General features: G+C 45.1%; 2 protein-coding genes across 4 annotated transcripts in view; one reads left to right on the plus strand and one right to left on the minus strand.

Moving 5' to 3' along the window:
• The window catches only part of MRPS27 (mitochondrial ribosomal protein S27), a 110,776-nt gene extending 106,029 nt beyond the window's left edge, over positions 1-4,747 (plus strand). For both annotated transcript variants that reach the window (XM_073905364.1, XM_073905365.1), the window contains 2 exons: positions 929-1,099; positions 3,525-4,747. In XM_073905364.1, coding sequence (XP_073761465.1) covers positions 929-1,099; positions 3,525-3,764 — 411 coding nt within the window. In that variant the 3' untranslated portion in view covers positions 3,765-4,747. The remainder of the gene's footprint in view (positions 1-928; positions 1,100-3,524) is intronic.
• Positions 4,748-14,246: 9,499 nt separating this feature from the next.
• Positions 14,247-26,744, minus strand: part of MAP1B (microtubule associated protein 1B) — a 90,668-nt gene continuing 78,170 nt past the window's right edge. For both annotated transcript variants that reach the window (XM_025892880.2, XM_073905366.1), the window contains 3 exons: positions 19,326-25,836; positions 16,165-16,403; positions 14,247-14,954 (listed from right to left, as the gene is read on the minus strand). In XM_025892880.2, the coding sequence (XP_025748665.2) occupies positions 14,799-14,954; positions 16,165-16,403; positions 19,326-25,836 (6,906 nt within the window). In that variant the 3' untranslated portion in view covers positions 14,247-14,798. The remainder of the gene's footprint in view (positions 14,955-16,164; positions 16,404-19,325; positions 25,837-26,744) is intronic.

Consider the following 26,744-nt stretch of genomic DNA (forward strand, 5'->3'; position numbering starts at 1 on the left):
TAGTGATCAAAAACACAATATTATATGTAAATCCTTTGCCAGGGAAATATTCCTTCCAATCTGAGCCAGATTTGCATTCTCTGTCTTAACAGGAAAGTGATTCAGATGTCAGCAAGAACGGAATATATCTTGGGTCTGGGTGTAAGGTATTAATGGCATTAAAGGGCCTTAGTATTTTCTGGAATTTTGTTCTAAGGCGGTGTGGTCAGAATTAATTGGTATGCAAGGAGGTGCTAGTGCTGGCCTTGAGGTTGTAGAATCTCTGATGATTAGGCCCTCCGGGGGTCAGGGGAAGGCGTGCCCCAAAGTGAATGTGGTGCACGACAGAGGCCAAAACCAAAAGAAACCCTCTGTTTTACAATTTACTTACTTTGCAAGTCACAGAAATCACCTTATTACAGTACATTTCACGTCTGCCTGTCGAGTCTCTGTCAGCAGCTTATGTGGGTTGTGCGGCTCCCTAATTTATAGATGAATAAAGGCTAGGCTTTTCTAAGGCTCTCCCACGCATTCAGAATGGCCCTCTGTTGGTTGTGCTGTGCGGTGGTTTTTCTCTCCTCCCAATTCCAAACCGGTTGAGGAAGACGACGCGGAAGAAGGAATACTTTGAGTCCCCATTGAACATGATTTTTGGATCCCTCCCTGGTTGACTAAAGGTGAAATCAGACGCCACGGTGCTGATCCGTACACAGATAATTCTGAGTTTGCGTATTTGTCCCGTGTGTTTTGTGCTAGGTCGTCCCTGCCGTACGATGGGGAATTTCTGACGTAAAATCAGATAACCACGTCTCTCTCTGGTGATTTTATAAGAGAGAGTTCCCGAGTGTGCAGATCCCAGCTGTTCCTTCCTTTCCCTGGCCCAGCCTCTCTGCATGGTGTGTTTTCAGGGCCACAGGATGGTTAGTGCCTACCTCTCTCTGCTCCACAGCTGGCTGTGCTGGACAGCACGCTGAAGGCGCTGACTGCTCCGGCCCCCGGGGCTTCAGAGGAGCAACCCCAGGAAGGGCAAGCCAGCCGGGGCTCAGAAGAGCTGCTGGAGCAGCTGGACGTGGAGGAGACGGAACAGTCCAAGCTTCCCCAGTACCTGGAACGATTTAAGGTGCGTCGTAGCAGAATAGAGTCCCTCTCCGCCAGGCATTAAACATGCTTCTCAGCTGTGGTGACAGACAGGCAGGCCTTTTGTGCATCACTGTCACACACAGAGGCATGAAAAACTGACATCACAAATGAGGCTTCAAACAGGAAGCGGTCTTAAAGGAAACAAATGAATTTTTATGCTCCTTTTTGTGCGTGAGCTAATCGGTCCCAGTTTTGTTCACTGGGGCAGCGTGTCATTACACGCACTCATCCCTGATGTGTCTGATGGGTGGGTACTAGCTTGCTGCCTCAGAACGGTCGCCTGACTCCAACCCCAGGTGGAAAGGGTCTGGTCATTTCTCATATTGCACTCATGTGCTTGATAACCCAGAACCTCAAGTGGAAATTAGAAAGCCACATTTGAGTATGATGGAGATCAGCTGCAGGCATCTTCTGTTGCTCGGCTTTGTGTTGTGCACTCCGGCCCTCCGAATACGTTTTTGGACTACATGGAAGATGTAAACAAGTTTCTTTTCCAAACAGTCCCGAGCACTCAAGCTGCCTTTGGTAGCTTTACAGCCGCATGGCCTAAAATATTCTGTGATCCACATCCGGGAAGAAGAGTTGTGTTGCAGTTTAACCCCTCAGCCTCTTTGCTTTGTTTCTTGTCCATGTAGTGCAAAGAGAAAAATGTGCTGCCTAAAGAATTCTTTGTATAAAGCAGGAAACCTTCCTATCCATGCCAGCTGACCTAGTGTGTCATTTTGGGACAGAGAGGTGTGGTTTTGCCTGATGATGACATGTAGCTCTGTTCAGTAATGCTATGGAACCAGCTATGGAATACCTCTGTCCCCGTGTTATAAGGACTCCTCTGTGCTTGCAGCTGCTGTTCCTCCCGCTAATTCTGAAAAGTGATTCTTCAAGTTCCCTCGTTTAGAATTTGAAAACTGAGAAAGAAAGGTTGATGGGTATTAGGTACACAGAGAATTGGCAGCTAAGTTAAGAACTTACATTCCTACCTGTTCCTCTTAACTTTGCAGATTAGGAAAGGCTGAAAAACAAACAAACAAAAATGCTGCTATAACACTCCTAAAAATGACTACTTCTTCCTCTTGTTTCTTATGTGTTTAATCTCAGAGAATAGAAATCTGTGCTGCATTAAATGCTCAGTCCTCATTCTTCTACACATGCATTTTTTTTTGAAAATTGAAAAAAAGAGACCTATTTATTGGCTGCTGGCTGCGTATTAGGCATCAGTGCATTTCATTCATCTTCACTGTGGCTCTGCATGGTGGATGCTGCTTTTCCTATGTTACATGACAACAGGCTGAGAGTAACTGGCCCGTAAGTGACTGATTGGGGATTTGAACAAAGGTTTGCTGACTCAGATTCGAGTCCTTACCCTGGTGTCCCAAGCTGTCTCCTTGGCCCCAACCCACAAAGTGATATCAGAAATAATTTTCCTTGTACATTTCTTTTTCTTCCTGTGGCCTGATTTTTATTAGTCTCAGGTAATTTGGTTGTGGTCCATTTTTACAGGACTGACCCCTCACACGAGGCCTCTAGCCACTCCTCGACACATGGATCCTGCCCACCTTCCACCCCCGCCATTGGAACAGGCCTCATCACCTATGCCAGTGAATTGCATTTGTTTTTGGGACATGGGGATGTGTGGCATAAGCTACAGCTGGGGCCGTAAGTGGCTCGCTCTTGATGATCTACATCTTGAAGCACTTAAGGAGATTAGTGTTTTTAGTACTTGACTTCTCCAGGAATACGATACCGCCCAAACCAAGATGCCATTTCAGATGGAGCCGTAAGCAGTCGGTTTGCAAAGGCGGACCTGCAGTGGAGCTCAGCAGGTGGAAGCTTATAATAGTGTGAGCACTCATGGGAGCTGTTTAGCATGCCATTAGTAGAAAGTTCTTGAAATGATTTCCATCTGTTGAAAGAAACCCTGGTTAGGCAAACATTTATCTCAGTCATTCTGAAGGAAAGGATGTGGACGGGCTTGCTCCCGTTTATCAGCTGCTTCTGCCATTTTTTGTGCGTCTTAGAGTGCCTAGCTCTGGGAGTTTGCTGCTTGCTTTGGTGCAGGTCAGAGCAGAAATGTAGGTTTGTTAGACTTGTGCTGTCTTTGTGGATTAAAACAAGAAAGTACATAGGGAATCTCAGCATATGGAGTTCCATTTACTGTTCGTGAGTGAAGGGAGAGAAGTCACGTGTGGTGCATCTTAGCAAAATTGCTGGACTGAAAAAAAAGGGGGGCAGACGCTCACAGTGTCTAGATGAAAGGCAGTATGACAGGTTCCCAATAAAGTGCCTTTTCCTGCAAGCAGAATGTGTGGAGGTTTTGCAAGTGAGTTAATCTCCTTTCCTCTTTGTCTTCTCCCATCTGCACCCTCCTCCCCACCCCCCATCTCCTGTTTTTCCTTGGTTTCCAACAGGACTTGCACTCCAAGCTTGAGGCCCTGGGCAGAGTTGAGTCAGAAAGCCTTCTGACTCTGATGGCCCAGCTTCTGCAGGAACAGCTCCCCACCTGCGAAGCCCAGGACATGGCAGCCTACGAGCAGAAGCTGCAGCACTGGCACCTGGAGCAGGCGCACTTGATTCAGAGGGAACGGGAGCAGAGGGAGAGGGCAAAGCAGGAGCATGAGGCCCGGAGAGCAGCAAAGGCGTCTGCCTAGCAGGCCCACAGCGCCCCAGCCCCCACCACAAGCTTGCCCGGCCCCGCCTGGGACTCACAGCGACTGTGGGGGCAGCCTCAGCCTCCTCCCTCTGGCCTCTCCTTTGCCTAAAGCAGGCCGTCTGCAGGACCAGAGCCCCAGTGGTCGATGTAGTGAGGCACTGTGACTTCCCATCACATGCCGAGAAGGGCTGCAGAACCGTGAGTGGCAAGTGGTCAGACTGAAGCCCCAGCTAAGCACCTTAAATCAGGTGCTCTCGAGGCTTATGGTGGGGTTTCTGGGGTCAGGGATCAGTGTTGAACATTGAAAATTCCTAATCCGTAGCGGTGGTGGAGGGAGAGGCCATGGTTGCACAGCCTGGTGTCGAGAGCACAGGCTTTTGAATGGTCTCTGTCTCCCCAGTGGCAAACTGCGTACCCCGAGCAGTGTCCTCCCAGCCTGAGCTGGGTGTGGGATGCCCACACGTCTCAGCTTCTCCTTCCCCCGTGTCTCTTCCCTGCAGACCTGAACTTGGGAAAAATTGAGGACAGGAGTGAACACAGCACCATGAACCCCCTGGCTTTCAAATTTCAGGCACCCACGGTGACATTTTTAGAATGGAAGGGCTTCTGAGGAGAAAGCTAACTCTAGCTCTGAAGCCACGGCTTGGCTTCTCCATCATGTTGGGGTAACTTCTTTCCAAAGCATTCTCAGCTCCTTCCTCGAGGTAAAGTGAGCCTTTTGTGTCCACACGTACAGCTTGTCAACACATTTCAGTTGGAGAAGTAGGAGAGAACAAGGCAGGATGGGGCTTGCAGTGCATGGGAGACACGCATGATTGTGCGGCCGTCGGGGTGGAAATTCCTTCCGGAAGCCTCTCTGTGGAAGGGTCCAGGGGCAGCTCCTACTTGCTATGTAATTTTGCCGTTACTTTCAGTGGTAAACTGTTATTCAAGGTTGTGCTCTTTTATCAGGAACCTGTGGAAATAAATATTCTGGGATTCTTTTGGTGTATTCTTTGTCTTTTAGGGAAGGGAGGAAGAGAGGAAGTCACACCATCAATACGGTTAGTCTGATTTTGAGCAGCATCTTTTTAACCTTCCTTCTCTATCGGACTTCGGCATTTATAACCACCACCACAACCATTAACATGTATTGAGGACGAACTGTGTGCCAACACTCAAGCGGCCCTGTGAGGGGGTAGGAGTAACCCCATTCTTGAATGAGGAAGCAAACTAAGTGGCTGAGGTGAGGCCAGCCCCGCTCCTCACCCGGCGTGCTGACCACCAGCCATACCTGCAGTCCACATCCAGCGCAGGGCCTCGTGGCTGAGCAAAGCGGAGTCTTACTTAGGTAGAAGGTCAAGACCAAAAGTCGGTTGTGATATTTTGCTTTATCAGGGGCAGGGCTTTTTCAGCCACTCCCTTATTATATCAAGAAGAAGGTTCAAGATGAATCAGAAGGCCCCTTCTCCTCCGTAAATTACTGACCATGATGGCACGAAGCATCTGTTAATACTGCAGCTCATAATTTGGCTTTCTGTTTCCTCCCCATCTGTCCCTGTCGCACGTGATTTCCAGTTTTTACCAGAGTGGGGAGCATGGAAACTCCCACTGAGCAACAGCCCAATACCTGACTCTCCTCCTCTTGGGGCCGTGTTGCCTTGGCACAAAACTTTGCTTCGTGTTTTCACACCTTCTGTCTGGCTGTGGATATCAGATATGTGTGTGGGATTTTTGTTGTAGATTTTCCATGTACTCACAGGCCCTGAAAATTAGTTTATTAAAGACATTTTTTCACTATGAATGAATTAACATCTCATGAGTAGAGGTCAGAAATGCTGCTAAACACCTCGTAGTGCACAGGGCAGCCCCATGACAAAGAAGTACCTGGTCCAAAATGTCAGTAGTGCCAAGGTCAGAAACCTTGGCTGAGGATATGTAAGCAGGGCATCCACAGGCATTTTTGCACTGATGTAGATGAGACTCAAGAATAATGTTTGTGCAAATGACATTTCTCAGGCTAGGAAAATAATTAACATTTAATAATTTTAATATTTAACTATTTGATAAAATAATAGTTGCTTTTTATCTAAGTGAAAGTATAAAATATGCAGTAATATAGGGTAGGCTGTTATTCTTCCTAAACAGAGTCCATTATGGAAAAGAGTAAATGATGATTTATATGATTTTGCTGTCAGGCGATAAGTAACTGGGACCAGGAGTCCTAAGTTCCAAAATGAAGCTGCTATGATGTGAGCTCCTGTGAGTCAGCGGGACTCTACACCATTGCACCCAGTTAACCTCGCTGGGAGTACATGGTGAGGAAGGGATGAAGTTTGAAATGGGCTCAGAGGGCTTTGGCTGTAGAGAATGAAAAGCAGAAAATGTGGTATGGTTGTATTTTCATTAAATGGTTATTAATAATCTTCAGACCTGAACTTTTCAAACTCTGACAATGATAAATTTTTTAAATCTTCTCTTAGAAAATGAGGTAAGAAGAGTGCTTTTCAACATCATTATGTTAGGGAAATTGCCTTTTATTCTAAATAACAGCTTCTTAGCTTGAAAATAACCTTTCCTTTCCCCATTGAGTTGGCTTTGTTGCTGACGTTGCATGCTGCCGTGAGGATGCTCCTACCCATATGGTATACAAGGAAGTCCAGAGAAGGTGGTGGCTGTGCCCCTGAGATTGTGGCAGTTACCCCTGGGATCTTTGTTTAAAACAGTTACACTGCGGCTCTGAGCTTATTATGTATGAATGTTAGGGATTCCAGATGTGAGCTGGACATGTTCAGAAAACAAAGTTTATTCTTACAAGAAGTATCTGAAAATTCCATTGTGGGCTTTAAATGCTAGATCAAGGAATGTAGGGAAGATTTATAAAGGGTTTCTAAGAGGTGCATTATATTCTCATGTACTCAGTGGTAGGAGAATTTCACTTGCTTTTTTGGTTTCTACAATACTTCATCTCAGCAGAGTTCAAAATTTTAATCCTTAAACCACCACCCCCAGGTTGATATGCCTAAAATAGTATGTGGAATAAAACCAGTGCCCGTTAAAAGCTTCCTCCAGTGACAATATGCTGGGCCACTGTTGGATATCAGTGTTTCCCGGGCCCTGGCTCATCATTGGACCCATCTTGATTGCAAAAACTATATTTAACAACTCCTCTTTGTGAATGCCCATTTCTACCTGATTTAATTCCACCTACTTAGAACAGCCCTGCAGGGCAGGGATTATTACCTTCATTTCGCAGAGGAGAAAACTTGAGGCTTACGTGACTTGCCCAGGGCCAAACGACTAATAAGTGGGTTCATAGTGCTTGAACCCAAGTTTGTCCAATTCCAAACCCACTTCCCAGCAGCTGCACCATATAACCCCCAGGCCAACCTGAGACCAAGTATGGTCATTCATTCAACCGATATTTATTGGACATCTGTTGTGTGTCAGGCACTGTTCAAATAATCACTGAGGACATAGCAAGGAGCAAAATAGACCAAGATCCCTTCCCTCATGGCATTTACATTCTGTGGAGGGAGACAGTTAATTCATGAGTACATAGTAAGTCATATGGTGATAAGTGGTAGAGAAAGCAAGGAAGCGAAAAAGAGAATGCTGCGTAGGGGCTGGAGGTTGCAGCTTCAACTAGGTTGGTTAGGGAAGGCCTTCCTGGAAAAATAACTTTTGACTGAAGACCCACGGGGGTGAGGGTGAGAATCATGGCGTTACCTGTGGAAAAGTGTGGCAGACAGAGGAACCAGCACCAAGGGAGCAGATGGAAGCCTGCCTAGAGTGCCAGAGGACTAGCCAGGAGGCCAGTGTGGCTGTAGCAGAAAGTATAAGGTGGAGAATAGCAGGAGATGAGGGGTGCAGGAGGGTGTAAGATGGTATAAGACTCCCAGGCCCGTTAGTAAGGGTACTGGCCTTCACTCTGAGATGAGAGCACATCTGAAGGTTCTGATGGCGTGCTCTGACCTAACAATTTCAGAGGGTTTGCTGGTCTAGCTGCTGTGTGGTGAACAAACATGGAGGGCAGAGATTGGACACGGGAATATCAGTTAGGAGGCTACCGCCATAATCCAGGAGAAGAACGATGGGCTTAGACAGTCACAGTAAATGTGAGGAGACGGGGTTGGACGAGATGTATTTGGAAAGAAGAGCCAGCAGACTTGCTGATGGGCCAAGATTTTTTACCTGAGCAACTGGAGTAATGAGTTTGCCATTTACTGAGGTAGAAAAGCCTAGGGGAAGAAGTAGTTTGGGGAAATCAAGGATTTGTTTGGGGGCATGTTAAATTTAATTGGAGTTATTTTACAGATCCTTATTAACCATCCAAATGGGGCTCTTAATAGACAGCAGGATCTGAATTTGGAGATCAGAGGAGGTACGGACTGGAGATAGCAGTTGTAAAAGTCATCAGCTCAAATCCATGAGACTGCATTACAGTAACATGCAGTTTTGGTTTGAGTGGGGAGAGTCTGAGCCATGAAATGGAGCTGTGCCTATTTTTTATGGCGTGATCACCGCATGAAGCAGTCCTTATCATCATGCTCCATCATCTGTGAAAACATGGCCAGGAGCACCACCAGAATTACCCAGAAGAACTGCTCATTTTCAAGGAACTGGGTGTGACCAAGAGTCAATGTGCATACATGACTCCAGGGAATTTTCAAGATGCACAGTATAAAATCAAAGAGGAAATGGTGATCTGGGATTATGCAAGAGCCCGAGAATTCACGAGTGAGGAGTTTGTCGAGAGATCATTGTAGGGACACAGAAACATTTAGAATGAGCAATACAACTATAAAGAGAGAGAAGGTGGAGTCCGTACCTTAGCAGACCTTTGGTGATTTACCTGGAAGACAGGAAAAAAGAAACCAAAGAACGCCACGTCCAGTGTCTAGAAAAGGACCACGTGGAAGGGTATTAACTCCCTCCCCATCTCTGCTGTGCCTGGGTCTGCAGGGGGTGGGATAGAAACATGTGGGGAGGTTTGGGTCGGGTGAACACCTGGCAGGGCTTCCCTGGGACCGATGACCTCCTGAGACACAGGACTTGCAGAGCCAAAGCCCGGGCAGTTCCCGATCTAACGCAGATGGGCCCGCATCCTCGGTTCCGGCCAGAAAGACATCCTGGAACCGAGTAGTTTGGCAGTGGAATAGAAGATAACTTAGTTTAGCGTGATAGATGTAATTAAAATCTCTTGGTGATGATTTCCCACCCTGAGTTCTCACATGCTAAACCCTTTCATCTCTGGAGGCATTTCCAAATCCCTTCTGCCAAACAGCAACTTCTTAACAAGACCAGTTCGTGAATCCCCAGGGTCTTGGAGGCACAATATAAGATAAAAGGAGTGTATGTAACAAAGAGACATCCTTATGACTCAGGACATACTGCAGTCACCTGTTGAGGCCAAAGGATCATCTCTGAAGACAGGGCCAGGTCCTGGAAGTCTCTGTTGAGCCCTCTGTGAGCATAGTGTGACCATGTGGAAGGAATCGAGGTGCCAGTGCCTCCCACTGCACACTCGCCATTCTGAGCTGAGTGGGCCCCCCCAACATAACTGCTTCTGCTCTGTTGGTGTGAGCTGTTGCATCTGCCTGGAGTTTGCGTCTGTCACACACACACACACACACACACACACACACAGAGCAGGTCTCAGCTTAGACATCACTTCTGGTGCTTTTCCTAGGTCACCAAAGCTCACCCTTGAACTTTGGGAGCCCCTGTCACCCCAGTCAGTTTAGGGCAGCACTTTATGTTTTGTTCGCCTTTATAAGTCCCCACAGTATTACTCACTGCCAGGTATAGCATGAAGGTACAAGAATCATTCGAATGACGAAGAAATTCCTTCTTTTTTCAGATACTCTGTTATTTATAATCACTTTCCCTAAAACAGCTTTTAGTTCTTGGGTGTCAGTCAAAGCCATAAGGAATTATGTTAGTTATATAAGCTTATTCTGTAACTGAGCAAGAAACCAAGAGGCAGATATGGTATTAGATGTAATTCCTGAACATGATGGCTTTGTAGAGCCCCAGAAAGTCAGTCTTGGGAGGGATCACCCAGTCTGACCATCTTGTCAAATCCTCTCATTTTACAGGGAAGTAAAGAAACCTCGGATGGATAAAGTGACTGAGGTCAGGCAGCCAGCCGTCTGTGGCAGGACTAGGATTAAAACCTGTGTTTTGCTTTACATAAACCCTCCCAATATCCTCCATCTGCATTGGTCTATGTATTCTTTTTTTTTTTTTTAAGATTTATTTATTTGAGAGAGTGAGAATGAGAGAGAGAGAGTACATGAGAGGGGAGAGGGTTAGAGGGAGAAGCAGGCTCCTCGCTGAGCAGGGAGCTCGACGCGGGACTCGATTCCAGGACTCCAGGATCATGACCCGAGCCGAAGGCAGTCGCTTAACCAACTGAGCCTCCCAGGCGCCCGGTCTGTGTATTCTTTTTAAGCAATAATGGCAATTATCTGTTTCCTTCACCTCCCAGTTTCTGTCCTTAGACCCCAACACACTCCGGGGGTGGGCAAGAAAAGATAACAATGTAGCAGTTACCAAAATAGTACAAGGCCCTCTGCAGTTTGCCAAAAGCCAGGGAGCCACTGAAAAGAACACAGTCAGCCCTCGTGGGTGAAATGTGTCCCCCCACTGTGGGTGGCAAATCCCAACTCCTGATGAGCCCAACTCAGCACACTAGACAAAGGACAGCACAGCACATACATGAACTTTTGCCACTTTTGTATTTTATTGTGGAACTGAGTTGTTTTTTCTTTTACATCAAATATCCTCAATGGAAGAGGGGATATTGCACACAAATATCATAAAAGCACTACATATTACTTTCACTGAAAACTAATTTTCTACATTAGATATGACTGGATAGGATAGAAGTGATGCAGGATTATAAGACATAATACCATACACAGCTGCAGACTGACACAAACACCATTCAGAACAAGAGAGAGGAGTGGAGGTGCTTCTCAGCTGGGCTCAAGACCACTTCTTTCCAGGACCGGAAAGAGAAGGCTGCATGCAGCGCAGGTAAGCACAACTCAGGATGGCTGCACGGTGTTCTCGAAAGGGCAGCCCGGTCTTGATGCCTCATCTTGATGGCTCCTGCTTGGGGAGCTCCAAACGAGTGCAGAGAAGCTATTTTTTTTTCCCTTCCTTTTCAGTTTTTGATGCTGCCTTTTAAATTAATAAAGTCAGATTTTTTTTTTAATAGTCAATAGTTTTAATACCAGGTGAGTAACCTAATTGCTTTCAAAGAAATGCTCATCCCTAGGCTGCTTTTGGTGTGTTGTTCAGTTGGTTAGAAGATAAAAGCTTACAGTTCCTTTCAAATGGAAATAAATCTTTTCTTCTAAATCTGAAGCACAAAAAAAAAAAAATGTTATTAATCTAACTCACAATATCATTACCGAGCAAGAACCTCCTGTGACAGGTGACTAAAGAGAGGCAAGAAAAGCAATTTCAGAATTGTAGAGCAGCTCCTGAGAGCTGAAATTTGGTAATAGAAAGAAAATGGAAGGTGGTAGAATTTTCATTAGCAAATGATTGAATCTTATTAAATGAGTATTGAGAAGCTCCTAAACTGCATAAGCTATTGGAGACACTTAAAACATTCATATACACTGGGGAAACCATTCACTAGGATATGTAAGGTTTAAAAAAAAAAATTTTTTTTTTGAACTCCATGGAAAATGGTGTTGGGGGGAAGGGGTCATTGTATCCAGTCCCACCACAAGACTGAGAAAGCATGCATGGGGGTTGGGTTTTGAGAAAGGGGATAGAATTCGTTAAAATTGAAAGTGGAGGATCATCTCTTAACATTTAGTCTCTGTAGAATTTTGCTTAAGAATACTACCAAAAGTTCGTGATCATGAGTGCCCTCTCGATGGAGTCTCGTCATTTAAACAGTGTAAATTCCTTTCACTCAAATATTCAATCTGTACAATTGGATTAAGTAATCAGTACGAATAAAGCTCCTAGAAGTCTGTGTCAGCCGCTAGCCCTCACCGTGAATGTACATGGTACATTGTGACGGCTGTTACTAAACTAACGGTGTACTTACGGCACTAGCAGAATTAGGTTAGTCACGCGGGTAGGAGAGGTGTCTGGAAGGACAGGAGCAACCTGCAACGCAAACGTGACCTTCCTGGTGTACTCAAGCCCTGCGGTCATCACTGAGAACGATGGGTGGAAAAAGGTACCGATACGTTGCGTAGGAAGAAGAGCCAGCTGACCATGGACAGCTTTTGTGTATTTTCCCACTAAATCCCGTAGCAAAGAAAAAGCGAAAAAGGAGTAGGGTAGAATGGCTGTAACTGAAGACTGGCTATAATTCTCGAAAACGTTGGTATTTTTTTAAAACGCAAAATAATGCACACATTAAATAAATTTAATTTGGGGAAACTGGAAAATAATTCCATCTTCTATCGAAGAAAAATCAAGCAGAGTCTGGATTTGGCAAGAAGGCTGGAAATCAGTTTCCCTTCCCATGTATTACACGGACCTAACCAACTCAACCAACCGGTAAACAGTTATCATGAGTATCTTGGGTGGTCTCATAAAATAAGTTGGAAGTAGGTAAGTTCATACTCAATAGAATCCATTTTTGTCACAATGCGTTTTCCACTTTGTGTGAATTCTTTGTACCCTTTAGCAATGTGTCATTCTTAAGGACTCTAAAGAAATGGGGTAATAAATAAAAGCATTTCTAGAGAAGCCTAAAAAAAAATAGAATAATTTTTTAAAAAATTAAAACATTTGAAAAATGTAATTCACAGCATTAAGTAGACTGCATAGGTCCTCCGTGAAGGGACCCTGAAGAAGCATTGTTTAAACCCTCATAGTTAGCAGTGCAAAACATACACTTACCAGACAAAAATCAACTAAAATGTTAATTTTGAAATAAATAACTAACATATAAAATAAAATGAGGTCATTGTTCACTACTCCGTAGATCTTAAGAGTCTGCAGGAAACACAACGTGACAGAGCACAGCACAGTTGTCACTGAGAAGTTTGCCACATTTGAACACTGGGTGCATTGGTCTGCAACTTGAAACTTGACGTCAGTTTTAATCATGATCTGGCTTCCAGGTTCATAGTTCAATGACAACAATGATGGAAATGATCTCTGAACTCTACATGGATGAATCGTCGGAGATGGGAATTCATTTGCTCTCAATGAATTATTTCTTTTACCTTTTTTTCCAGAAAAGAAAATCCCAAAGCAAATTTTTGCTAGGGTTCTTTGAACTTGTCTTGGCTCTTTTACCTCATGGTTAAAGGTCTTGAAAGAAGGATGTAGAATACCACAGGGTGATACACTTGCAAAGGCCTGGGAAAGTAGCCTACCGTGCCATTCTGCCCCACTCTCAAATAACACATACTCAGATTTGTATGTTAGGGGAATCAAGGGGTGGGAGGTATCATCTATTCCTGGTAGTTATGGGTTTTAATAAATATTATTACTGCAACATCAGACTTCAATCTCACCAGAACTTCAAGAAACATTATTTTGTCTTATGAAAGACTTAAAAAAAAAAAAAAAGACTGTCACTTGAAATTTTCTTTGCATTTTCCTGTAAATGAAAACATTTGTTAAAAAGTTCATCTATGAAAAGTTCTCACATATCTAAAAACAAAAACAAAAAAACTCTTCTGTACACTTGTTCCCATAATTATGCTGAAAGTAATGGAAAATTTAAAAAGAAAAAAGAAAAAAAGCCAATGTAAGACAAAGGAAGGTAAATACTGTACACTTGTCGAGAACCTCTTCCACCATAAGATTCACTGTGTTCCCAGTTCTGATCATAGAAGCCATTTCGATCTTGGAACTTGCAGTAGTAGAGAAGCTTATGATCGGCTCAACTTGTTCGGCTGAGGGGCCACAGGTGCACTGAGGTGGTATTCAACACGCATGACTCAGCATCAAACCGCTGCACCAATCAGATCAGCTTCTAGGACCCCCTCCCACACGCGCACACACTTGCTCCTTTAACTGGAGTATCTATAATCCTACACGGATGTTTTATAAACTTGCGGTCTCATTAAAAAATAAGTGCATCAAGTATCTTTGTACATTCAAGTCACTTTCTAAGGCAAATTGTCTACCATGTGTACTCCCAACCGCTTTGGTATTTGCTTGTTAATTGGGATGGACTTGGGTGTTTCCGCATGCAGGTGAAGTGACTCCGAGTGGACTAACTGGGTGGACAAATGCTGGGAGCATGCCTTAGATCAATCTACTCGTGTGTCTGAAGAGTCTGAGAGTTCGGAATGGGGTTCAAACCACTCGCTCATCCAGTCTGCGCTCACTACATCATGTCAGTGTGCAGCCTTCAAACTGAAGGAGCTTAATTAAGGCGTGAAAATCTCACATGCCCTCATAACAAGTTTTGTTCTTTTTGTTTCCTTCCAGCTAACTTGTTTTAGAAAATGAAGACCCTTTTTGATGACTCAGACTGACACAAATTGAAAACTTGGCCTATGTAGACTACAGAATACAGACTGCCTGAGAAAATGCAGCCCCTAAGTGCTGGTTATTCTCTCCTCCTTACCCCACCTTGCTCTGTCTCTTTCTCTCTGGATATCTCACCAGCACTCTCTACCATTACCTCTCCTTCTCTTGCATTCTTTTCCTTTCTCATTCTCTCTCTCCTGTGTTCTCTCTCATTGTGCGCGTGCACTCTCTCTCTCTTTCTCTCTCTCTCTCTCTCTCTCTCTCTAAGACAAATGCCTCTACCTAGCAGAAGTCAGTTGGGTTTGCTAGTGCATGGTTTCCAAATGTTCAGCAGAGATGAACTGGGGTAGGTAATTTTGCAGTAACTTGAACCCTACTGTGGGAATACTGTTACTTCCCTTAGCAATCAGCAAAAACTAAGAAATATTAGTGACTTGCATCACCATGACACAGTATAGCATTTGGCAGGTAACAGTTCAGTGACTTATTTAGACGAATTGACTTTTTAGAAAAGGTGGTTTCAAATTGAAGAATTTCTGGAAATAAAGTTCAAATCCTGTGGTGTGGCTGGCCTTGGCTTTTACAGTTCAATCTTGCATGCAGGGAAGGATTCATCTTGCATAACCACTGTGCTGCTGCTTGCTAAAACCATGATGTTGAGGTCTTGTTGTTTCTCGTGGGTCTCTTGGTACCATTCCCTCATCACTTCTGAGTCATGAGTAGGGATCAGGGTTACCTGCAGGGAGACAGAAAGTAGCTGGTTAAGGGCAGAGCTAGAAATCTGATTAAAAAAATAAAGCAATAATAAGGTATGAATCAGACCATTAAAAGAAGAAGGGGAAAGAGGAAAATTTTCTATTTTTTCTCAAGAGATACAAAGGACTTTCCAATTTAATATATTTTCCAGAAATCAAAATAGAGCTGTAAAAAATTAAGTTTTTCTGAGAGAGTTAAAGACTGGAACCAAAAGCAGCTCATGACCAGTCAGTTAGTTCCTCTATATTCATCATCGAGTTTTCAAATACTCAGTGTTAAGAAGGGCTTCAGGTAAGGTGGGATTGCTTATATTTCCTTTCACAGACCTGGGCAATTTTGCATGAAAGATACTGGGTATTTAATCCAAGGAACTTTAGTTATCATTGCCGCTCAATTGTGTGTAGCTAATATTGTATCCTGAGAACAAAGATTTGTTATCTTTGTGTCTGTGGCTGGGATGGTAGAGTGGGTGGGTGGCTGGCTGGCTGGCTGGGTGGGTACTAGTTTGTATGGTAAAAATTCCATCTAATATTCATTAGGAGGCTACTGGGTGTTTCTCATGAGATTTAATATGATTACCTAGCAAATAATTGTATTTATTGTTATGCAAACGCAGTTTACTAGGTGACTATGCAAAACCACAGGTAAACCTGAGATAAGCAAAGATCATTCCAAAATAAGAGAGGTGGTTCATAGCCAGTTACAATGTGATGTTTGTGAGCTGGGAGGGTCCTGTTGGGGACCATTTTCAGTAATGCTCCTCCTGTGGGATTTCACCTGGCCAGGTGATTTTCTAAATGGCCATATTCCTAGGTTTGGTCTATTTGTGAAACACAAAGGAGTAAAGACAATTTGAGTAGCTCTCACATGGAAATAGCATTTTGATTCTTGGTATATTAGAGGGAAGGTCAAGTAATATTGGGCCCGTTTTGTAGACAAGTGAATTATGCCTAGGATGGTAAAGTGGCTTTCCTCCCAGACCGTGGTAGTGGTGGTACCAAGAATAATATTCTAGACTGTCTTCCGTGTGTGAAATCCACTTTGTCCTCAGGATATTTCATGTGGGAGAGACCCATGGGGCACCTTATGCAGATCCACAATCACAGTGGTGCCTCTTTAAACACGATTCCCTCCCTCGGCCTCTGGACATAGCTCCATGTGCAGTGCAGACACTGTCCTGGGGCTCTTACCTGCATGTTGCTGCCCCACTGGGCTTTCCCTTCCAACAAGGCATCCAGGACAGCCCGGCTGGGCTCCTCAGCAGCAGGGTCATTCCCACTCACCACGTAATAGGATGACCTCACTCTCTTGAAAAATTCGACATCAACATTCTTACTATTGCTGTGATTGGGGATATAGCACAGGTCCAAATACACAGGGGGGCCTGGAGGCACAGCTGAGGGCTTGGGAGGCTTGGTGGTTCCTGGTCCTTCGGTAAACAAACAAAGAGAAAAGCCAGGGTCACAGAAATGCGAAGAGACTCACTGGTCCGGTACTCCTTTCCTACCCATCCCCAAGAAGGTCCTGCAGGATATGCAAAGGGAGCATTTGGGCATTTCTCTCTCTCTCTCTTGTGAAGGGCAACTGGAGAAAGCATAACATGGTGGTTTACCATCTCAACAGGAGAAGCAAAGAATGGGATGATTCTCCTTTGTGGACAACCCCTTAGAAAGAAAGAGTTCCAAGGCCTTCCCAAAGGATGGAACTAGAGAGTAATACTCCTCCTAAAAGAGCTGCTAGTGTGCATCCTAATTTGAAAAGTGATCTAAGAAACCGATTTTGAAAGTCAAAAGGAAGCCTCTGCATTTGGCAAACCACAATTAAGCAATGTTAGTAATTCACATTATGATCTCATGTGACAGCAACTCTGCTCACAGCTGAATAGTATACCCCAACATCTGACTTAGTAAATGGTTCAGATTTTAACCTTCTATGATCTCCAAGGCCCCCAGAACTCAGCGTTGTTCATAAACTGATGAAACACTATATTCGGTCCTAGCACAGTACTCTGAAAAGTGAGACATGTCTCCCTCGGCAAGGCTGGCTACCAAACTTTGACAAGAAGGTTCAGCAAGACTAGGCTTTCTCTCGCCAGTCAAGACATACCAGACTGGGAAACACTGGCAGTCTAAATTAGAAAGCCCAGGCAAAGTCAAGATTCAGATTAACCCCAAACTTTCCTGGCACCTTCTCTGATGAGATGGCTTTCTGACTTGTTCTGGCTAGAAGGTTTAAACTTTCTGGAACATTAACAGAACTGGCATTCTAAGGCAGTGGTCCTTCAGCCTAGCTGTATAATTAGCATCACCTAGCAAGCCTAGTACTGATGCCCAGACCCCACACCCCAGAGTCTGGCTTCACTGGGCTGGGACAGGGCTTGGGCACCACCGTCTTTCAAAAGCATCCCAAATAATGCTAATGTGCGGTTGGTTTGAGACCACTGCTATAAAGTCATTTAAAATACCAGCTGGATCCTACATACGTAATCGTCTTCCCTTTCTCCATAGGATAGTTAAAGACTGTCAACCCAGAGTTAAACCACCAGTGAATTCCTTCGATTGTCCAGTTTTACTTTTAGAAGGATTGGGGGAGTGAAGACAATCAGCCAAACTGATATTTGGGTAAACTGACTCATTTTAATGAATAACCAGCCATTTTAATAAATCTGAGCTAAAAGCCCTCAAAATGTCCATACTTAGGTGTACCAAAGAATTCTGATAGCGTAAGTTTATTAACTACAGTTCTAACAATTAAAAATGTCCACAATTTTCCCTTGTGCGCTAAATCACTACCATCAACACTAAACGAACTGAGAGAACTGACAGCAATCAATCCAGGTTTTTTAAACAAAAATCAATAATGCAGTTGTGTTGTTTTAGAAATCTGAAAAAGCATCTTCAAAGTAAATTCAAATGAACTCATCTTTATTTATTACTTGGCCTTAAGAATATCTCTTTAAACGACGCACAAAAAATGTTTTAAAAACCCCATTGTGTGGGCTAGAGTGGCTATATCTGGCAAGTTTGGTAGTGAGTTTCAGTTGGTTTTTATCTGTTTGAAACGATGTCATGTTTTCTCCTAAGTGCAGGCCAGCTGCCAACTCTTTCAGACCAAGAGGTTAATTTCTGGTGGTTTTCCATTAGTTCTAAGCATGAACAAATCCAGTTTGTTTTCTGCATGCATGTACAAAGAGGAAATGTGATGAGAACTCGGGCTTGAAATTGATCCTCCATGCTGCTTAAAGTAAAGCTTGGCAGCTCTAAGTGATACTTCCTAAAATGCACAGAACTCGAGAGGCCCAAGGTTCATCTACCAGATTTTTCCCTAATAAACGAGGAAATGTTATTTAAATTACTTTTTGCTTTACACGTTTGGGTCAATTTATATTACTTTGTGAATTCAGGTCTGAAATCCCTGAATAACTACTTAAAGCAAATAAAATGTATTAATGCAAATCCCTATGATTGGTTTGAAGCAAAGAAATGAAGCTGGGCGATCAGAGACCTGTTCCATCAAAAACCCAGGTTATTGCTGGGTTTTTGGGAATTGAATAAGGGAATTGGGACCAAAACAGAAATGATCAGAAGTCAGAGATACCTCCTTCTACCAACTGAATTTCAACTTGGAATAGAATCCTGACTCTCTGTTAGTGAGACCGTGGCAAAAGAGGGGGATAAGAAGAGCCTTCGATGTTTTTCTCTCAATTTGTACTGGGTACTGGTCAACTGAAATTATGATATTCATTGGCCAATAAGAAAGCAGAGCACTGCCTTTAATGTGCATGTCACTCTAGACTGGCGATTTTTTTTAATTCAAAATTTTTCTAATTTTTAATTTTAAATGTTATAACTTTAAATTTGAAAAATGTTATAATTTTACTTAAACATTTTTTCATAAAAGAATTGAATCTAAATCTTGGGCCTACACTGGTCACACTAGGCTTGGCTTGGCACTCCAGTGCTCCCGAAGCCTTCGGGAGCTCCCGGCCTGTGTCACCTTAGCTCGATTCTGAGGCCAAGTATGACTGAAGCCAATGCCAACACAGTCTTCCAGGGGAGCTTGAAACACACATCCCTAGTTCTCAAGATTTAGAACAAGGCTGTGGTTGCTGTGTGGCCGAAGGGAGCGAACCCAGGAGATCAGAGCTGCTCTGGGCAATGTGCTGCACCACCCTCAAGCCTGCGGCCACGCGGGACTAACACCCACACCTCTCGGCAGAAGAGACTAGTAAAAGGGAAGGGACTGTTGTATTCTCTCATCTTCCCAGTACCAAGTCACATGGACATTCAAAGGCTCCGGTCACAGTGGAACAGTTGTGACCTGTATCAGGGTGCCGGCATCTTCCACCTACCTGCAGCTGCCGTCTTTACCGATTTGGATGTGGAAGCGTTGGCGGCATTCTTGGTGTCCTTGTCTTTCTCTTCCCCACGTGCAGCTTTGACCTCAGGAGTGGTAGTGGTTTTTGTTGCTTTTTCCACAGATTCCTTCTTCTTAGGAGAAGCCACTCTGGACACCTTATCTGAGGATTCTTTCAAGCCCGCTGGTTTTGGTGAAGCTGCAGAGGGCTTCGACTTCCCATCACCCTTTTTGACAGGTGATGACGATTTGGTCTTTGTACCTGGCTTTTTGGTTTTGGTCTTCTCTTTCAGGTCTTTCTTCAGAGCTTTGCCCAGGTTCTGCTCAATGGCCAAGGCCTCCGGGTCCATCATGGACACGTCAGGGTGGCGTGGAGAAGGGCTGCGGTCCTGCATGGGAGCTGGAGGTGGGTCCATGTGTTTGTATGTGACGGTTTTGTCTGTGGGGATGGTTTCTGATTCATCTTCAGAGTCGATATTTGCATCAGCTGTGATGGAAGGGCACTCTTCGGTCTCCGGGGGGACATCAGAATCTGTCTGGGACGGAGCTGACTCGCTGACTGAGGTGGGAGGGGTTTCATCACATTGTCGCCCCTGTGGCTTTCCTCCTGGAGGTGGCGGGGCTCCCCCCGCTTGGGTAAGGGGCTTCTCAGATTCTTCAGTTGGCTCTTCGCTGGCAAACCACTCGAGAGGATTGGGATTAATGAAGGAGGGCGAAAGTTCCGTCTTGGGATGCTTGTATTCACAGGAGGACACAAGGCATAAGTCCACGTCCTGGCGAGCCTCTGAGGGGGACTTCTTTTCTGCAGCGTAGCACTGGTCTGAAGTCTCATAGGAATACATAGATGCTTGGGGGGTTCTCGTAATTTTCTCTGCCGTCTCATAACAGTACGTGGAAGCATCAGGGGCTCGGGTAGCTGTTGTAGATGTCTCATAGGAGAAACTTTCGGACTCAGGGAAACTGGCAATTTTCTCAGTGGTCTTGTAAGAGTAGCTAGAATCCCCAAGTGTGTGGCCGCCATCTTCAGAGTCATCATAGCCATTGCTGATGTCATCCAGGAGCCTTCTAGACGTCTCAGTCTTTTCATAGCTGTAACCGCCCCCTTCAGGGGACCGCATCGTCTTCTCACTTGTCTCGTAGCTGTACTCCCCCTCTTCAGGGGTCCGGGTGGTCTTCTCAGCAATTTCATAGGCATAGCCACCATCTTCAGGGGTCTTGGTGGTTTTCTCAATGGTGTCGTAAGAGTAGCTGCTGTCACACGGGGATTTTGTGGTTCTCTCTGTCTTCTCATAGTAATAGCCACTCACATCTGGGGGCTGGGTGGTTTTCTCATAAGACTCATAGTCGTAACCTTCTTCATCTGGGGACATGGTTGTTTTCTCAGGCTTTTGATAAGCATAGCTGAAGTCACCAGGTGTCTTCCCTCCACTGTCCTTCTCCACACCAGACGAGATCAAATCTCTGTTCAAGGCCAGCTGGTGTTGCATCGTATCAAATAACATCGAGGCACGGAAGCCATAGGGCTCTGCAGGTGCTGCATCCATCGATGGAGGGGAGGAAGCGTGGCAAACTGCTATGTCCTCTTTGACGGCCGAGGTAGAATCTGAAAAGCTAGGTGAATATAAAGGAGAGGACTCTCTTGGGGTGAGTGGAGAAATATCAGATTTTGGTGAGAGCTTCTCTCCTTCTAGACTTTGCACTTTTTCTGAGGTGAGTGAGGCATATAAGGATATATCTCTGGGAGGAACGACGTCAGACAGGGTGTCTTCTTGGAGAGGAGACGCTATCTGAGAGGGAGTATGTGCTGAAGAGGTGGATGGGGAGGCCTCAACCTGAGACACTGAGATGAGCTCAGAAAGATCATTATCTTGGGTGTAGGACGGCTCCTCCATTGGTGGTATCTTATGTGATAAACTAGAGTCCTGCATGTCAGAAGGACTGTAATCCACTTCAGTGGGCCCATTTTCAGTGATGTGAAGCATACTCGCACCCACCGTAGGGTGATCTGGAGACTGTCGACTAAAGTCCATAGCAAGGGAATGCTCAGGGGATTCTTGGCCAAATTCAATAGACATTGAGGACTGTTCTGATCTGTGATCTTGGACTGGTGTCCTGGATTTGGCTGTTTTAGGGGAGAAATCTGGTGGAGAAATTGACATTGGTCTTGGACATTCTTCTTTAGATGGAGACATTTCTGTTTCCTGGAAAGTAGTAGGCGTTTGCACAACAGACACTGAAAGGGAATCATCTACTTCTGTGGAATGTGGGGAACCAACTTCGGCATGCAGAGAAGGAGACACGTCATCTGTTGTTGGCTCTGGAAATGAGCTTGTAGCCACGGAAGCTGTGGATACTGAGGCCACACCCTCCATATGAGAGTATGTGTCTTCTGCTACACCCTCATCAACAGGAGTAGCCGACTTGTCTGAGACAGTGCCTTCAGAAATGGACATCTTAGTGTCTTCCTTAAAAGATCCAAACTGACTGACATCTATTTGTGTAGGAGAAACATCTCCTCCTAACTTCCTCTCATCTAAAGCCAGTCCAGATTGAGAACTCATGGCTTCGACATCGTCAGTTTTCTTTTCTTGACCAAAGTCTTCCTTTATTGGTATAAAGTCTGTGCTCTTCCCTTCCTCTTTGTCTTGGAAAAGACCAGCAGAAGTTATGTCAGAAACTGGACTTATTTCGTCTGGAAAGCCGTGTCTTCCATTCTTTCCTTCAAAGGGGCTTTCAGCACCTCTATCAGCAGCCTTGTCGTCAGCACTTAGAAAACCTTCATATGCAGACTCGGATCCAATTAGGGGAGGGCTCCGTAAAGGAGACAAAACTTTTTCAATAGGAGATTCCGAGTCAGGCACAGGTTCATCCATGGGGCTTATGGAAGCCCTTTCATTCTCATCTTTGGCATCACTGAATTCAAAACTCACGGGAACTGCTGGTGGTTTTTCAATTACTTCTGTGGGGAGGTGACTAGATTTCTCTTCAGTGGGAGACTGGTAGTAAGGTGTGTGGCCAGCGCTGCCAGTTACAGACTGAGATGGAGACACGACTTCCAGGGTCTTATCCTCAGGACTAGCACAACGTTCTTCAACTACTTCTTGGGTCACCTCAGGAGACACTGGGGCTGCTTCTGCCTCTGCTGAGACTTGAATCTCATTGGGCGTCAGAGAAAAGTTCACACTGCGTTCACCCAGGGGGGTCTTTTCTATGGGTGATGGAGGAGATGGGCTCAGGGATGGGCTCTTGGGTGGACTAAGTTTTTCATCAGAAACTGCTGAGATGGTGTCTTTGATCGTCAGTGTGGCACTGGCTTTCAGGTCTTTCTCTTCGGAGCAGTAAGCATCACGCAGAGCAGATTTGCTAAATCTGTCTTCCTCCATGGATGATGGTGGTGAGATGGTGGAGGCTGACGCATTGTAGTCCTTCCCATCTGTGGCATCTGTTTTTGATCCATCAGATAATCCATTGAGTGACGTAACAGCAGGTTTGCAGTATTCCTGCGAATACAGTGTAGACTCGTATTTGGTGATGTTTACAAATTCTTGAGATGGGGACTCTGTCTCTTCATTGTTGATCTCATCACTCATCACATCGCGAGGAGTAGACATCTCATCCATTGGGGTGGGCTCGCTGGATATCTCAATGGTAGACTGAGTGTAGCCAGAGGTGGCCGTGAATTCTTCAGGCTGGTCTTCTCGATTCTCCTCATCAGAAGCGGTGGCCTCACTCTCTGAGCCTCCAGGTAAAGTCTCATCATGAATTGAAGATGCAGGTTCTCGGGCAGGAGACTGGGCTCCTGGTTGCTTGATGGCTGTGGTAAGGAATCCATACTGATCCTCGACACCGCTAGCCTCCGCAGCCTTGTCAACCACGGCCATCACGTAATCTTCAGCTTCAGCTTTTTCGGGCTCATATTCTTCCTCTCTGGCATCCTCGGCTCTGTCCTCTTCATCACCCTCCTCCTCAGATAGTTCAGCTTCTCCTTTCTCCACTGCCTCATCCATGTCTTCTTCTGCTCTGTCATCTCCACTGGCCAGAGACCCCCTCTTCTCCTTGATATGCACATCTGCCTCAGCCTTGGCACTTTCCTCTTCCTCCACGAGGCTGTGCTTGGAGGTGCTCACACACACATTTTCTTCAACGTCCTCTTCCGGCTCCTCGGCCTCCTCAGTTTCTGCCTTCTCCTCATAGTCTCCAGTCTCTGAGGATTCTTCAAAACCGGCTCCTTCATCTTCATATTTTTCAATGTCGTCCACCCCCTGCTTCTCGACTGGCTCCAGCTCCTCGGGCGTTTGTTCACATTCGCCCTCCCCTTCAGTGGTGGTGATTCCCTCATCGGGAGACTCAGCAGGACCTTTGATGACTTCTGTCTCTTTCTGGATGACATAGGCTTCGACTGGCTCTGTTTCCTTCAGTTTCTCCTCATCTTCGATCAGCTCCAGCTGAGGCTTCATGTCTTTTGCCACATCGACCTCTTCGGCCTTTAACTCTTCAAAGTCCTTGGTCAGATCCTCAGGGGATGACATAAGGGACCTCTCGGCCTCAAGTTCTTTGGCAGGGCCGGCGCTTGCTATTCCAGCTGCGGCCATCACAGCCGCGGCCGCGGCCACAGAGCCAATGGCTGCGGCCGCAGCCTCCGGTGTCTTGCCTTCCTTCTTAACGACTTTAATCTTCCCCTTCTCCTTTGGCTTCCCAGCAGCAACAGAATCTTTTTTAACTGCCTCTTCCTTCTTGGGTACTTTTGGTTTTAATGCAGCTGGTTTTTTGGCTTCAGGTACAGGAGTAGATGATTTCTTTGTGTCTTTAGGAAGTTTCTTAATTTCTTTTTTGGGTTCCTTTTCTTCCTTTTTAATTTCCTTCTTCTCTTCCTTCTTCACCTCCTTCTTGGCTTCCTTTAGTGGGGTTTCTTTCTTAACCTCTTTCTTGGGTTCTTTTTTCTCTTCTTTCTTGATTTCTTTTTTCACTTCCTTTTTCACCTCTTCCTTTTTGGGTTTTTCTTCCTTCTTGACGGGTGTTTTGTCCTCCTTTTTAGCCACTTCTTTCTTTGGCTTCTCCTTCTCCTCTTTCTTCTCTTCAGATTTTGCCTTTGTTTCCTTTTTCACTGTCTTCTCCTTGGCAACTTTGGGTTTGACATCTGTGGCGGGCTTTTCAGCCACCTCGGCTTTCACGGGAGTCAGCTCTTCTTTGCTGGGGACCTCCTTTTCGGTCACTAGAGGTTTGGTCTCTGTTTTTACGGGCTTGTCTTTTTTCACTGTCACCTTTTCTTTGCTTTCAACTTTGGGTGCCTTTTCCACATGATTAGCTTTTGCAACATCGGGGGTCTCTTCCTTAGACTCCTTTCGGACAGATTTGCTAGGAAGTGGCTTTGCGGCTGGCTTCAGACTTTCCCGGCTATCGGCTCTCTGTTTCAGTTTTACTTGTTTCACAGCTGGAGTCACCCCCTGGCCAGTTAGGTCCTTCTGGGTGGCCAGCGGCTGTTTCAGAAAGTCTAAATGTTTGAGCTTTTCCAGTCCTTCCAGGATATTGTATTGGGTGCTATTGCCAGGAAACAGGACCCGGATGATTTTCTCTGCAGGGTTTGCTGGATGCCACACGATCAAAGAGGAGACTGAAGTTAAGTAGGAAATTGGGATATCTATTTCTTGACCGTTAGGCAGGATTAGTTCAGCCTTGTCTTTGTTGGTGCCAGTCCACTGCTGCATGAAATACTGCATTTCCTTGCTGCTCTTGACTGGGTTAAGGACATACATCTCAAGTTTACCAACTCCCATTTTTTGGAAAAGAATGACAGGATCAATGGTATTGCCTACACTTCTGAAAAGAGGTTCTGGCTTCATGGACAATTTATTTAGGTACTGGAGAGTGAAGCAAGCTTCTTCTATGCTTCTCTTCATCTTGATGTTTGGCTCTGGATTTTTCAGATTTTCAGGAACATTGAGAAATACAACTCCTAAGTCAGGGGAGATGAGGTTTTTCATCCAGTCACTATTTGTGGTGGAGCCCTGGGACTGTTCTTCCTCGAGCTCTGCAATTTTCCGCTGTAGCATGCTGTTTATTCCAGGCAAATTGTCATCCCCAATGTGGGTGAGTAGGATGGAGTCCACTCGGTCCAAGTGTCGGATGAGCTTCCAGAAGCAGGATTTCCTTTCTGATCCTCCGTTGATGAGCATATTGAATCCATTCACGGCAAACAATGCAGAATCGCCCCTCCCTCCTGGAAAAATGTAACAACAAGGCTTGGAGAGCTTTAGGAATCCGCCCGATGTGGGAGGTTCTAAGATATCAAAGGGAGATGGGACTTCCACTGATTCTGAGAGATACTCGGTAAACTCGGAAAGTCCTTCCATTTCTGGCAATATAGAAGCTGAGTTGAGTTTAATATTGATGAAGTCTTGGAGATTGTGTCTGTCGAGATTGGAGTTCTTCCAGTCCCCTTCTTCAGGACAGAACAGGGTTAAGCTGGCTTTGTTGGCAGGATGGGTGGTACTCAGTAATTCCCCAATCTAGGAGTTAAAAAAATAATAATAAAGGAAGAAAGAAAAGGTTTAAGTGACTGTCATCACTGATCCATCATCTCCATGCATTACAGGATCATTGGGTGCACAAAGGGCTGATTTCAGAGATGCTAGTTGGGTAAAGGCAGAAATATTTCCATTCTGGTGGGTGAACAGCCTCTGTCCCAACCCTTCCTACTACTCCGTTCTACCTCAGCCACCCCTCCCCACCATGAGCACCTCCCCTGGGACCCCTCCAGCCTTTGTTCTTGCCCAGCAGTGGACCTCCAGACCTCTACTCCGGTTCTAGGCCCGGTGACCATCTGAATGATGAGTGCCTGTGCCACAGTAGTTATGAAGCACTTTGGATATCACCCCTGGGTGCCTGCTGTGCATGAATGCCCTTTACACAATCACAGAGGAAGCCTATGTGAGTCATTTCACCACTTACATAAAATGTTTTCCTTTACTCCACTGAGCTTGGCAAAAAGGCCTGACACACTAAAGGAGTTTAGATTTAGTGCTCCAGTTGTTGACTACTTTTAGAATTTGGTTAATACCAAAGAAAAAAGTTTGATGTGTTTTTCTTTCCCTTGGAGACAGGAAGTCCTAGATTGTATATCACTACAAAAAATTACTGGTTCCGGTATCTTTAAAACATGAGTGGCTCATCTAGTGGATTCTCTGCAAATACAAATACTCTGATTAAAGTCATGATGATTAAAGCAAATGGATAATTAATTATATGAGCAAGTGGCCAGATTTGTCCCCCATTGGCTCATGTTTAAATCCAAGGTGAGAAATTCTATTTTCTCATAACTCCTGCTTTTCTCATGGCAACCTGGGTGTGAGTGGCTTAGATCAAATTTGGCTCCAAACTTTTTCAGTGCATAGGATGGGAATGCAGAAGAGCAAAT

This window comes from Callorhinus ursinus, unplaced genomic scaffold (genome assembly GCF_003265705.2).
Source record: "Callorhinus ursinus isolate GAN/ISIS: 27379988/994484 unplaced genomic scaffold, GSC_fseal_2.0 scaffold23, whole genome shotgun sequence".
Classification (NCBI taxonomy): Eukaryota; Metazoa; Chordata; class Mammalia; order Carnivora; family Otariidae; genus Callorhinus; species Callorhinus ursinus.